At 44.4% G+C, this 14,178-nt stretch overlaps 1 protein-coding gene across 2 annotated transcripts in view; it reads right to left on the bottom strand.

Moving 5' to 3' along the window:
• Positions 1-14,178, bottom strand: part of LOC147116119 (ephrin type-B receptor 1) — a 474,793-nt gene that overhangs the window by 322,323 nt on the left and 138,292 nt on the right. For both annotated transcript variants that reach the window (XM_085990885.1, XM_085990884.1), the window contains exon 3: positions 7,030-7,154. In XM_085990885.1, coding sequence (XP_085847011.1) covers positions 7,030-7,154 — 125 coding nt within the window. The remainder of the gene's footprint in view (positions 1-7,029; positions 7,155-14,178) is intronic.

The raw sequence follows: 14,178 nt of genomic DNA, 5'->3' as shown, positions 1-14,178 counted from the left end.
ACCTCCCAAGGGCGTTAATGGAGTGCAAAGCAACTAGCGCCCGGGTGCAGCGATGTTTGCGCCACTCGTGAAATTGACCAGACATTTTGCGGCGGTGCTAAACACTACCACCACGATCTCCTGCGCCCGCAGATTGTGACGCCAGTCGAGCGTGCAACGCCCCGGTAGCGCACTGGACCGGACCGGATATTGAGTGGCACCCCCTGCTTTTCCACCTGCCGCTAGCAGCGACAGGTTGAGGGGCGAGTTTTGCAGTCGGGAAGGGACTGGGGAAGCGCTATTTAAAGGCGACCGCTTCCTGCCTTTTTTTGTCGGCGACATTTTTGCACCACACATTCTGAGAGAGAGAGAAACTTCTGGAGAGATTCAACGCTGTGTGAAGGAGTTTTGGGTACTGAGCAGCACTTTGCAGGTTCATTTTAATTTCACCTTCCTTGCATCGACTTAGAAGAGACTTATGGGGTCTGCTCTCTGAGCTCTTTCCCTGGATCTCTCCATTGCTCTTTCCAGCAGAGTTGATGTACAGATCTGTCCAGGCCGAGATTCAAGGCTGCAATGAGCAGGGTGTGGATGGAGAGCAAGATCGACCCTCCCCTTTAAGAACTGGCCGGCGCTAGTGTGTCTGTGTTCCATTGCTGACTGACATCACATGAGCTTCGCCAGCGCTCTGAGGTAGCACCTCGCTCCTCGGCGTTAGCACCTTAAGAGGGCAGCACGGTGGCATAGTGGTTAGCACTGTTGCCTCACAGCGCCAGGGACCCAGGTTCAAATCCGGCCTCGGGTGACTGTCTGTGTGGAGTTTGCACATTCTCCCCGTGTTTGCGTGGGTTTTCTCCGGGTGCTCCGGTTTCCTCCCACAGTCCAAAGATGTGCGGGTTATGTTGATTGGCCATGACAAAAATTGGCCCTTAGTGTTAGGGGGGGATTAAATACATGGGGTTACGGGGATAGGGCTTGTGTGGGATGGCTGTCGGTGTAGGGACCGGGTGCTAGGGTTTGGATGATCAGCCATGATCTCGTTGAATGGCGGAGCAGGCTCGAAGGGCCGAATGGCCTACTCCTGCTCCTATCTTCTATGTTTCTATGTAAGAGAAGTGTGTATCGCCTGATTTAGTGCTCCAATCACCTCCAGGGGCGATAGAAGCCAAGTTTGCAGTTGGAGGCGATAATTAGCGCCAGGAGCTAAACTTTGCACCCGGCCGATAATTGCGCCCCAAACGGGACGATACCGAATTTCTCCCCCTACCTCCCTCTCTGTGATTGGTCATTTGGTTGCCCCCTCCCCAGTTGGTTTTACTCTCTCTATTTTTCCAACTTTACTAAAATATTGAATCCACATCACTAATAAGACAAATTATCTGGTCATTATCTCATTGCTGTTTGTGGGAGCTTGCTGTGTGCAAATTGGCTGCTGCATTTCCTACAACAGAGAGTATACTTCAAAAGTTCGTTCTTTCTTTCTTTCTACACTGACTGCTGCTGTTCAATCTCTCATCCTGCACCTGTTTTGAATAAAATCTTTTCTTTATAGTACAGTATTATTATTCTTTTTATAGACTTTTATCGCAAACAGTTTAATCACGAGCCATTCCCATGCCACAAGGGATGTTCCTCTCACTTCCACCAATGCCTTTTGCTGAAAGATGCAAAGGAGCAGGGCTCTCCATTGCGTTCAGATTCAGTCCCAATGATACTTGATATGATATGATAGGGACTCTATGCCGACAAGCTCACCACCTTCCGTCTTGTTGCTGCTGAGCATAGAAACCGTCATCGAACAAAACATACTGTCAGCCTGTAACTGGGATGCACATTCTGGTGATGTGATCCTTAAGGACAGTGCGGGACACACTGCCACTGAGTTTAGTGTCTAGATGAATGAGCAAATGGCACATGTGAAGGGTTTTGACTGCTACAGGCTCCCATGGCATTTCCTGTTGCAAATGGAGCTGCACTCCACCAAATAGTCGACTCTCAAAGCTGAAATCTGCCCCTCCAACCTTCTTAACAACAGGATATGCACTCTGGATATTAACAAATGATCTACATGTAACAGCATCCCTCCAATACCTCTCCCACATCATTCTAAACCTGTGCCCAAGACGAACAGCACCTCTCATATCCATGGGACGTCCCAATGTGGTTTAAATCTAATGAATTTGTTTTGAGATGCAGTCGCCATTGTGATGAAGGTCAATAGTTATTGTAGGATGCTTCTTCAGAGTGTTGCTTGGTAGATTGTCCATCTCCATCTCTCTCAGTCCTCAGTTCACCTCATGGAGAGAAGATCCCTGTATTCTGGGACCTGAGGCCAGCTGTAACGGTCGAGAGTCAGGTGCTTCTTGGCCTTCCAGGGGCACACTTCCAGGTCTTCAATGCAGCAGCTAATTTGCGCACTGCAAGCTTCCATAAACTGCAGAAATAATGACCAGTTAATCTGCTTTGGTGTGTTGGTTGAGGGATAAATATTGACCAGGACAACGGGGAGAACTCCCCTGCTCTTCAAATAGTTCTCTAGGATCTTTTACATCCTCCTGAGAGAGCAGACGGGGCCTCGGTTTAACATCTCATCTGAAAGGCGACATTTTCAACAGTGCAGCACTTCCTCAGCATTGCACTGAAGTGTCAGCCTAGGATTTTCTGCTCAAGTTCTGGAGTGGGACTTGAACCCATTACCTTCTGAAGTGAAAGTATAGGCCTAAATGTCACAAATATGATTAAATACCATCTTCTTCCACACAGAAGGGAATTAGAAAGCTGCTTAGAAATATTAAAGGGTATGTAGAACGACTACGAGATTAAAATAAGTGGCTGATGTGGAGAATGAAACTGGTGCAGACGCGATGGTCTGAACATAGGAACAGCCTGCTGCTGTGCTGTAAAATTCTACAAGTCCAAGTTAGTTCTTGAATAGAAGCAAAGACGAAGCTTTCAAATGAAATCTTTGTCATCACCATTGAAAGACAACCACCCATGAGAAGTACAGAATGAAAATGCAATAGCAAATTACCAGCATATTGATAATGGCTGCAATTCCTTAATAACCGACATTTTAAGTCATTATGTTCACTCCGCAGGAAGTACAATTACTTCTCTTGTCTGTGAGACATCAAAAGAAGCAGTCAGGGGTATTTTTGATGGTAAAATTTAAAGGAAAGCAATGCATTCAAAAAGAACAGAAAAATATTCTGGATATCATCAAATCAATGTTTCTGTTAAAGGAATTCTCATTGCACACAGATTTGGATTCTAGCTTCAAAAAGTCAGTATATCACTTATACTGTAATTTCAGGACAATGTAGGCTCATGCGGGTGGATTTACAGGTGCACGGTTCACACATGCAAAGAGAAATATGCCTGGAACTTCACTTATATTATTTTAAGAGCACTGGTGCCATGAGGGAGAGAAGGCAGGCTTGACTCCCCAACCGGCCTGATGCTGAAACTGAGTGTGTGAAATGGGAAAGAGATCCCTTGCCCAACACAAATCTCTCACATCTTAATGGGTGCAAGATTCACCAAGTCATTTTAGAGTTTACGATATTTGCTTGAGAAGGCTGAACTGTTCGAGTCCTCTGCCACATTGATCATTAAAAGTCACGAGCACTGATTTTTAGACCCTGGGGTCACAGTTTGAGAAAGATAACGAGTTTTTTGAGGAGATGACAGGAATTCCTGAGCTTGAAAACCTTGAAAGATGACTGTTTTTCTTCTCATGCTATAAAACTGCTGTAGAAGATTAGTATTGCCTCTTCTATAAACTCTAACTGTCTTCATTTGCACATGTGGCAGGAGCAGCTGTAGAAAATAACTACAGATAAAAAAATATTTTAAAGGAAGCCTACTTCACAGCCTGGTCTTACAATCAGTTGATGGCCTAATCCAATAGCCAGCGGTTGACTTGTCTCCATAACTAGTTGATGGCCTAATCCAATAACCAGCGGTTGACTTGTCTCCATAACTAGTTGATAACCTAATCCAATAACCAGCAGTTGATTTATCTCCACAGCTAGTTGATGGCCTAATCCAATAACCAACGGTTGATTTGTCTCCACAACTAGTTGATGACCTAATCCAATAACCAGCGGTTGACTTGTCTCCACAACTACTTGATGACCTAATCCAATAACAAGCGGTTGACTTGTCTCTATAACTAGTTGATGACCTAATCCAATAACCAGCGGTTGATTTGTCTCCACAGCTAGTTGATGACCTAATCCAATAACCAGCGGTTGATTTGTCTCCACAGCTAGTTGATGACCTAATCCAATAACAAGCGGTTGACTTGTCTCTATAACTACTTGATGACCTAATCCAATAGCCAGCGGTTGACTTGTCTCCATAGCCAGTTGGTGACCTAATCCAATAACAAGCGATTGACTGGTCTCTATAACTAGTTGATGACCTAATCCAATATCCAGTGGTTGACTTGTCTCCATAGCCAGTTGATGACCTGATCCAATAACCAGCGGTTGACTTGTCTCCACAACTAGTTGATGACCTAATCCAATAGCCAGCGGTTGACTTGTCTCCATAGCCAGTTGATGACCTAATCCAATAGCCAGCGGTTGACTTGTCTCTATAACTAGTTGATGACCTAATCCAATAACCAGCGGTTGACTTGTCTCTATAACTAGTTGATGACCTGATCCAATAGCCAGCAGTTGACTTGTCTCTATAACTAGTTGATGACCTAATCCAATAACCAGCAGTTGACTTGTCTCCACAACTACTTGATGACCTAATCCAATAGCCAGCAGTTGACTTGTCTCTATAACTACTTGATGACCTAATCCAATAGCCAGCGGTTGACTTGTCTCCATAGCCAGTTGGTGGTTGTTCCTATAACCAGCCAATGGTCATGGTCACACCATTAGGGATTTTCACTGACTGATGCAAATTAGCTGAAAACTTTTTTCCATCTAACTGTGGCGCTGTAGTTATCAAATTTATTCAGAGGTTAAAAGTATTTAGTGCTAGGCTCTGAATGACGCAGGTTAGCATATCTCTGTGCCTGAGACTCCACTCCAGCCTGGACTGATTGGTTGAAAGGCTCTGCTCATCTCTGTCAACTGTGAAATGACTTTAGGGCACTCTCAACCCAGTTTCAATGATTAGCATGTGGCACAAAATATCAGTTTCTCTCAGGGCAGCCACAAAAACGGCTGCTATTGAAAAAGAAAATACAATTGGTGCAGCAACTATTCTGGTTAGAATGAAGGTACAGTGACAAGGAAGTAGAGGGAGCTTTATTCTGCATTGAACCCATTCTACATGTCTTCCTGAGCGAGTTGGATGCTGATAATGGGTACAAAAAAGCATAAAGGTGTTGCATTCCCTCATCCACTCTCCGTTATTTCATCAAAGAACTCAATCAAGTTTGTCAGACATGATTTGCCTTTAACAAGTCCATGTTGGCTGTCATTTATAAAGCCATGTTTTTCAAGTGACAATTACTATTGTCCCGGATCATGGTCTCCATCCTGGAGCTGTTCCTCCAGCACTGAGAAGCAAGCTGCTCTATGCCAGTTGTTCAGGAACCCTTGCTCCATGGTGACTCACAGATCAATTGCCCTTACATTTATCATTTTTGTAGCCCTTCTTAAGCTAGATCAAATAAATTATTTAAATGGAATCAAAAAACTGTATTTCTTCTCTAAGTTACCATCTTAAAATGTAACTACAGGATGCAATGTTGATAAGAGTCACAGAGGTTTACAGCACAGAAGAGGCCATTTGGTACTGTGTCTGTGCTGGATCTTTGCTAGAGTAATCCAAAATTAATCACACTGCCCGCTCTCTTCCCATGGCCCTGTTTTTTTTCATTCATTCTTGGGATATGGGCATTGCTGGAAAAACTGGCATGTATTGCCCATCCCTAATTGCCCTTGAGAAGGTGGTGGTGGGTCTTCTTCTTAAACCGTTGCAGTCCGTGTGGTGAAGGTACCCCACAGTGCTGTTAGAGAGGGAGTTCAGGATTTTGACCCAAAGACAATGAAGGAACAGCAATACATGTCCCAGTCAGGCTGGTGTATGACTCAAAGGGGATGTTGGAGGTGGTGGTATTCCCGTGCACCTGCTGCATTTGTCCTTCTAGATGGTGGAGGTCGCAGGTTTGGGAGGTGCAGCTGGAGAAGTCTTGGCAAGTTGCTGCAGTGCATCTTATAGATGGTACACACTGCAGCCACTGGTGGAGGGAGTGAATGTTTAAGATGGTGGATGGGCTGCCAATCTAGATGACTGCTTTATTCCAGATCGTGTCAAATTTATAGAATGTTGTTGCAGCTGCACCCATTTAGGATAGTGGACAGTGTTCCAACACACTCCTGACTTGTACCTCATTGGTGCTGAAAAGATTTTAGGGAGTCAAGAGGTGAGTCACTCACCGCAGAATACCCAGAATCTGCTCTAGTGTCTTCCACTGCTTCAAATATTTATCCAGTTTTCTCTTAAAAGATGCAAAGGTCTTTGCCTCATTCACTCCATCAGGCAAAGTACTCCATGCTCCAACAACCCTCTGTGTAAATGCATTTCTCCTAATCTCTCTCCTCACTCTCTCAGTGACCATTTAAACCTGTTGGTCCCTCATCACTGACTTCCCAACCAGAGGAAACAACCTTTCCCTATTCACCCTATCAAAACTCTTCACAATTTTAAAAAGCTCTATTAAATCTCTTCACCTTCTCGGCTCCGGTGGAAATAGTCCCAGTATCGCAAGTCTCTCGTCATGACTGTAGTTCCCATCCCTGGCATCATTCTGGTGAATCTACATTGTACGCTTTCTCTGGCTTTACTATAATGGGACTCTAACTGTGGCCTAACCAATGTTTTCTACAAATTGTGACATTACTTCTTTACTCTTGTACATGATGCTACAAACGTTTTAGTCAAAAATGACTTTGGCTGTTTAATGGGCTTTAGCAAGTATTCAAATCGATAAACCAATGAACTGTGCAGGTGCAAAGAATGGTGCCATTTACAACATGATACACAGCCAATATAAAAATGTCATCTTCTGCATCTCCGTACCTTTTCATAGTAGCGCAGCTCGTAGTCAAGGATGATCCCATTTGGTTGTTCAGGCTGTGGCCAGGACAGGGTGATGCTGTTCATTGTGGAGCCCACCTGATGCATGATGGGAACCGTAGAGGGAGCTGCAGAAACAAAAGTGAAAAGAAAAAAAACTTGTGTTTTCTTTCAAAGAGAAATAACATTTTCAAGCCCAACCTATCTCCTTCTAGTCTTTTGTTGCAAAACAATCTAAATTCTGGACTTTTGCAATTGCAGCTTCTTGAAGACATAAGTGTGAACCAATCTCCCGCTTACAACGTAATTTACTGGTAGGAAAACTTAAGTTTCAAATCTGGAGAATGGCCAGCAGTCTACATGACAGTCAGTGAAGATCAAAAAACAATTCACGCTGGCCAGAAGCAAATATGTCTAAAATGTTGAGAGAAGGGGAAAGAGAGAGTCATTGTTATCGCCTGTAGTTCAATTCACACAAGCACTGGCTGATATGTGTGGTCCAATTTCTACCTCTACAGGGCAGTGGAGTGCCCCCGCTGGGAACTCCATTTAGACCAAGACCGAATTGCTTTAGATTTTTTTTTTAAAGAGAGTTCCGAATGGATTTCTGTTCAGATAAGTTGAATTGGTCAATGCAAAAAACAGTTTCCCAGATTGAGAAACCAACTCAGTCTAAATCACTACCAGTTACAAAATTCAAAACAACAAAATACAACTGAAATACTCTCTGGTATGAATCAGAATGCTCGATATACTTCATGTTATATCGAGTTTGTTTTGCCTTAGAACCTATGAGGTATATTTCTATGAGTCAGGGCTCCGAGTTGTGAGCTTACACACAACGGGGGTGCAGATGGGGAATTGGTGGCCTGCACAGCTTTCCATCCATTAATGTTAATGAGATGCGTTTCCACCCTGTGAATCTCTGTGCTCACTTGGAAAATTTACCTCCAACTTGTTACATAAAAACAGAAAGAGCTGCTCAAGTCAGTCAACGTTTCGGGTGTGGACCCTTCATCAGAACTGAAAAATAACAGACGGACAGGCATATTAATAGGATCAGAAACACGGGGCGGAGGAGTGTATATATAAAACACAGGCAAACCAGCACAGGGAAGTGACCTCAGTGCAATGTTGACACAGGTCATCTCAAGTCAAGTCATAGCTTCTGTTTACTGCAGGACTGAGGTTCTTCATTCCACTGAGGGTTTCCTCTCCGTGTCTATTTGCCTGTTTGTCTTTTTTATATATGTTCTCCTCTCTCATTTTTCTGATCATATTAACATGCATGCCCATCCCTTGCATTGCAGTTCTGATGCACTCGAAACATTGACCCATCTGCTCTCTCTCCACAGATGCTGTCTGACCTGCTGAGCTCCAGCTTTTCCTGGTCTTGTTTCAGATTTCCAGCATTTATGGGGTTTTTTGTTTGCTTTTTGCCTCCATCTCATCAGAGTTCCCTAGCTCCCTTTCCCTCTTAGACGTGTAAACACAGGCATTCAAGTTTGTTAATTTTTCTCAGCTTGCAATGTTTCTACTGGTGTCAGATTTTGCGAGACGGTGTTGTGACACATGCCCATTCTGGTTCAGTCAAAATAATAATAATTGAAACAGCTAATATTATGAGGACTGAATTCATGCAATTGCTTTTCTCTACTGGATACTTTCCAGCAACAGATAGCAGTATCATGTACGAGCCTACCATCCAGAGAGATGAGGTTGCTGCTCCAAATTCAGCAACTGCAAGGGTTGCCAGCACTGTGAGCCCTTCCTGTTTACGCTAGGAATTAACAAAAACTGCTGAAGCTTCATGTCTATGTTCTGTATATCTTTGCGTTCCTTCAATTCTGGACTCTTACCTATCCCCGATTGGCGGCCGTGCCTTCAGCTGCCTTGGTCCTAAGCTCTGGAATTCCCTCTGTAAACCTCTCCGCCTCTCTCTCCTCCTTTAAGTCGCTCCTTAAAACCTACCTGTTAGACCTAGCTATTGGTCATCTGTCCAATATCTGTTTATGTGGCTCCTGTGAAGCACCTTGGGACATTTTACTGCATTAAAGATGCTATATAAATGCAAGTTGTTGGTGTATCAATCCAAAAAGTCTGTACAGGATACCATGATGGAGCTCCACATCCTGCTTCTTTTGTCTATGGAGCTGTATCCCTGATGCATAAACACCAACCCTCCGTGCTTTATGCAAACAGTCAGCATTTGGGCCCAGTGCCCGATTTCACAATCTTAAAATTAGAGCCAGACCACCCAGTAATGAAATCAGGAAGCACTCTTTCCACACAAAGGGTATGGGAAATCTGGAACTCTCTCCCTCAAAAGGCTGTAGATGCTGGGGGGCAATTGAAATTTTCAAGACTGAGATCGATAATTTTTCGTTGGGTAAGTATCAAGGGATATGGATCAAAGGTGGGTAAATGGGGTTGAGATACAGATCAGCCATGATCTTGTTGACTGCCGCAACAGGCCCGAGGGGCTGAATGGCCTCCTCCTGTTCCTTATGCTTGCTTTTCTCACTTCATATGAAGGTCAGAATAGCCCCCATTGAAACCACTGGGCTCTCACAGACTGGGGAGCGGCTCCATTACCCACTGTGGTTGAGTTTCAATGAAGGCTGTTGCTTCCTGTGGGTCCCACACTCAGGTCTCCAAAGTCAATTTGATTTTTGTCTCTTCTCTCTCAGTGGAGGTGAGAGAAGAAAGAACTTGCACATGTATACAGGATGTCCCAAAGTGCTTCACTTTGCACGTGATTTTCCAGCCACTTAAATTAATGGTCAGAACTCCGTGCACCGCACAAGCCTGAGTTTCATCAATATGCACCCGCTGGTGAGGTTCTTCACCAGCAGCTCACCGGCTACATGGAACTGAGGCCCGAGACCTAATATCTGGTGCACATCTGGCCTCACCAAACAGGCGCAGGGATCGTACCCTGTGCTCACCCTCTGCATGCTCAAAAATGGCTGCACCCAAACTTCTGGACCTGACTTATAATCTAATATTAAAAGTACTAATGCATCTCAGTCATATATGATATTGTGCCTCACAAACTGAATGGACTCACATGAACCATCGATGACTCACATGTTACATTGTTTATTCAAGCTGGCATTTATTGTCCATCCCTAGTTGCCCTGATACAACTGATGGAGACACTCCCCCCATCTGTGAGTGCCCAGCGGTTTCAATGGGGGCTGTTGTGTATGTACCTTTAAGGGAAGAACTGGTTTTAAACTGCAGTACCGGCAGTGACCACCCCTGTATAAAAGGCCCTAGCAGGCTTCTGTATTTCAGTCTGACGTTGCCCTCCTGTTAGAGCTGCCTCAGTCAGCAGGAGGAGAAGGAGCAGCCAAACCAGGAGAGTGGAGAGTGGAGAGTGGAAAGTGGTGGTCTCCTGACCAGGAAGAGGAGGATAACGATAGGTCACCACCACCACCTCCACCATCATCATCACAACAACAGAGGTGCCTGGAGAGAGAGGACAGAGGAGGAGAAGGAGAAAGGAGGCCAGCAACATCATCAACCAGGGGAGAGGCCTTTCCTATCACTGCCTCCCCAAATTGGCCTCCAATTCAGGAGAGGGAGAGAGGGGTGAGAAACCACCATCAACAGAAAACAACCAACTGTTTGGAAGGACGGAAGTGTAATGATATCAGCAAATAGTGATGGTATTTGCCTGTTTGATTATTATGCCTTACCAGCATATTTGCCTGTTTGATTATTTATGCCTTACCAGCAGAGGGCATGTGAGAGAGGCAGAGTAGTTTCGTTTTGGATGGATCTCTAAGATGGTGTCTCCTGTAAAGCAGTTAACTTACTTGAACACACTTTAGATTAAAAGACATACTCTTTCATCAATGTGTCATCATTGAACCCATGTAGAAAACAATACATGGTGTCAGAACAGGGACTGAAAGAGATGAAGAGGAAAAATCTGAAGTTAGCAACTCGACGAGACAGTGAATGGAGTCGTGGCAAGTAAGCTACCCAGCGAAATCAGCTCTTCACATATTAGCAAGCCAAAAGAGAACATCGTTACTTACCTTTGGAGAATAGCTAACGAAGTGAAAAATGGAAGGTTTACACCCACCGGCGAAGCTTCAGTTGACAGGTAATGTGGCTGAAAGTTGGAGGAGGTTCAAACAACATTTGGAGTTGTATTTAGCAGCAATCGGAGCTGACAATAAAAGTGATAAAATGAAAGCGTCGGTGTTCTTACATGTCGCGGGTGATGAAGCGCTGGAGGTGTATAATAACTTCACATTTGCTGCTGATGGAGACAAAATGAAGCTGGATAAAATAATGGAACAGTTTGAGGCCTACTGCATACCTAAACGTAACGTGATGTTTGAGAGGCACAGATTTTTCACATGTGTACAGAAAACGGGAGAGACTATTGATCAGTATGTGACTGAACTGAGAAACAGAAGCAAAACATGTGAATTTGGGGGACTGACAGACTCGCTGATAAAAGACAGACTAGTGTGTGGTATTCCAGATAATGGTCTAAGGGAAAGACTGCTAAGAGAGCAAAATCTAGACCTGGGAAAAGCCATAGCACTGTGTAGGGCTACAGAGACTGTGAAGTCGCAGGCAAAGGAGCTGTTCAGTGACAGTAGCTGCAACGTGGATGCAGTGAGAAAGAACGGACACAAACCGTTTAACAAAAAGAGCGCCAATGTGAAAAAAGAGGCGTGGTCAGCGAACAAAAATGAAAGGGGCAATCGAAAGTCATGTAGTCAATGCGATACACAGCATCCACCAAAAAAGTGTCCAGCATATGGTAAAACATGCAATATTTGCAACAAAAACAACCATTATGCCCGTTGCTGTAAGAACCAAGCGCAACAAAGCAAGGTCCATGCAGTAGATGAAAGCGAGATAGAGGAGTTCTATGTGGATGTTGTGTCTGAAAACAAAAAAGAAAAAAGAGACTGGATGTTGACACTAAAAGTGAATGACATACACATTCCATTTAAATTGGATACTGGAGCACAAGTTAATGTGATATCAGAAACTGATTTTAAGAAAATTAGACCCAAACCAAAGATACATGGAACAAAAGTGAAAGTGACAGGATACTCAGGTACTGATATACCAGTGAAAGGAAAATGCATTGTCAAAGTGACACACAAGGACAGAGAGCACACGCTAGCATTCATCGTGGTGCCAAAGGATGTGCAGGTCATACTAAGCTTAATAGCCTGTGAGAGACTGAACCTGGTAAAGAGAGTCCTCGTTGTGGAAAGCGAAGGAGAGACAGTCTATGATGAACTCATGAAAGAGTACAACGACCTATTTCAGGGTCTAGGCTGCCTTCCAGGAGAACACACGATCAGAGTAGATAAAAGTATGCCAACGGTCATACATCCATGCAGAAAAGTTCCGTTTGCTCTTCAAAAGCAACTGAAGGCAGAGTTGGACAGGATGGAAAGCCTGAACGTGATTCAGAAGATAGATGAGCCAACTGAGTGGGTGAGTTCCCTTGTCGTTGTGGACAAAAGAATGGAAAGCTCAGAATTTGCCTGGATCCAAGAGATCTAAACAGAGCAATAAAGAGAGAGCACTTCAAGCTTCCTACACGTGAGGAAATCATGTCACAGTTTGCAAATGCAAAGTATTTCAGCAAGTTAGATGCATCATCAGGATTTTGGCAGATGAAACTGGACGAGGCAAGTTCAAGACTGTGCACGTTCAACAGTCCATTTGGCAGATACAGATTCCTAAGGTTACCATTTGGCATTGCCTCAGCTCCTGAAGTGTATCACAAAACTATCCATATGATCTATGAGCACCTGGAGGGAGTTGATACCTCGATGGATGACATCATAGTATGGGGAACCACGAGAACTGAGCATGACGAGAGACTGAAAAAAGTGCTGGAAGCAACAAGGAAAACAAACCTGAAGCTGAATAGAGAGAAATGCCAGCTCGGGGTGACAGAACTGACATTCGTGGGAGATATCCTCAGCAGTGAGGGCATCAGACCAGATCCCAGAAAGGTGTCCGCCATTGAGAATATGCCAAAGCCACAATGCAAAAAGGACGTGCAGAGGTTTAATGGAATGATCAACTACATGGGTAAATTCATATCCAACCTCTCAGAAAAGATGGCGCCACTGAGAAGACTAACTGAAAAGAACATAGAATGGGAATGGAATCATGAGCATGAGAAGTCATGGAGCGATCTAAAGAAACTGCTCACAGAGGAACCAGTTCTGAGGTTTAATGACCCAGCGAGACCCATCAAGATATCATCAGATGCATCACAGGGTGGGCTCGGTGCCGTTCCTCTGCAAAAATATGACGACTGGCAACCTATTGCATATGCATCGCGCTCAATGACAGACGCGGAGATGCGATATGCTCAAATAGAAAAGGAGCTACTCAGCATCACATACGCCTGTGAAAGATTTCACCAGTTTGTGTCAGGACAAGCAATCAGTGTAGAGACTGACCATAAGCCCTTGATTGCATTGTTCCAAAAGCCACTAAATGGCTGTCCGCTTAGAATACAAAGAATGATGATCAGGCTGCAACGCTATACAATGAATGTTGCGTACACCCCGGGTAAGCTGATGTATACAGCAGACACGTTGCCCAGAGCTGTTGACCCAAGAGAGCCCGCAAACACCAAAATGGATGAAATAGTGAACGCCTACGTGGACATGATCACAAGTGCACTGCCCATAGCAGATGCAAAAATGGAGCTCATAAAGACTGAGACAAACAAAGATGAAACACTGAGACGACTGAGGAAAAGCATCTTGGATGGATGGCCCAACATGAAGCAAGACTGCTCACCTGACATGGCAGAGTACTGGAACTGCAGGGCGGAACTATCAGTGGTCGAAGACATCACCTACAAAGGAAGTAAAATAGTTATCCCAAAGAGTCTGAGAAAAGAGATGCTAAAAAGGATCCATGGAGGACATCTGGGAATCGAAATGTGTAAGAAAAGAGCACGAGAGGTGATGTACTGGCCACGAATCAACCAAGATGTGACAAATGAGGTGTCAAACTGCACAATATGCCTGAAATATCAAGCAAGCAATCCTGTAGAACCACTAAAGCCACACCCAGCGCCAGACAGACCTTACCAGAAGGTAGGCGCTGACCTATTCGTATGTCAAGGGAAGGACTATC

The sequence above is a fragment of the Somniosus microcephalus genome, chromosome 6 (genome assembly GCF_052327205.1).
Source record: "Somniosus microcephalus isolate GS21.2 chromosome 6, FLI_Smic_1.0, whole genome shotgun sequence".
Lineage (NCBI taxonomy): Eukaryota > Metazoa > Chordata > Chondrichthyes > Squaliformes > Somniosidae > Somniosus > Somniosus microcephalus.
The sequence above is the reverse complement of the archived record's forward strand: the minus strand, read 5'-3'. Positions and strand labels throughout refer to the sequence as shown.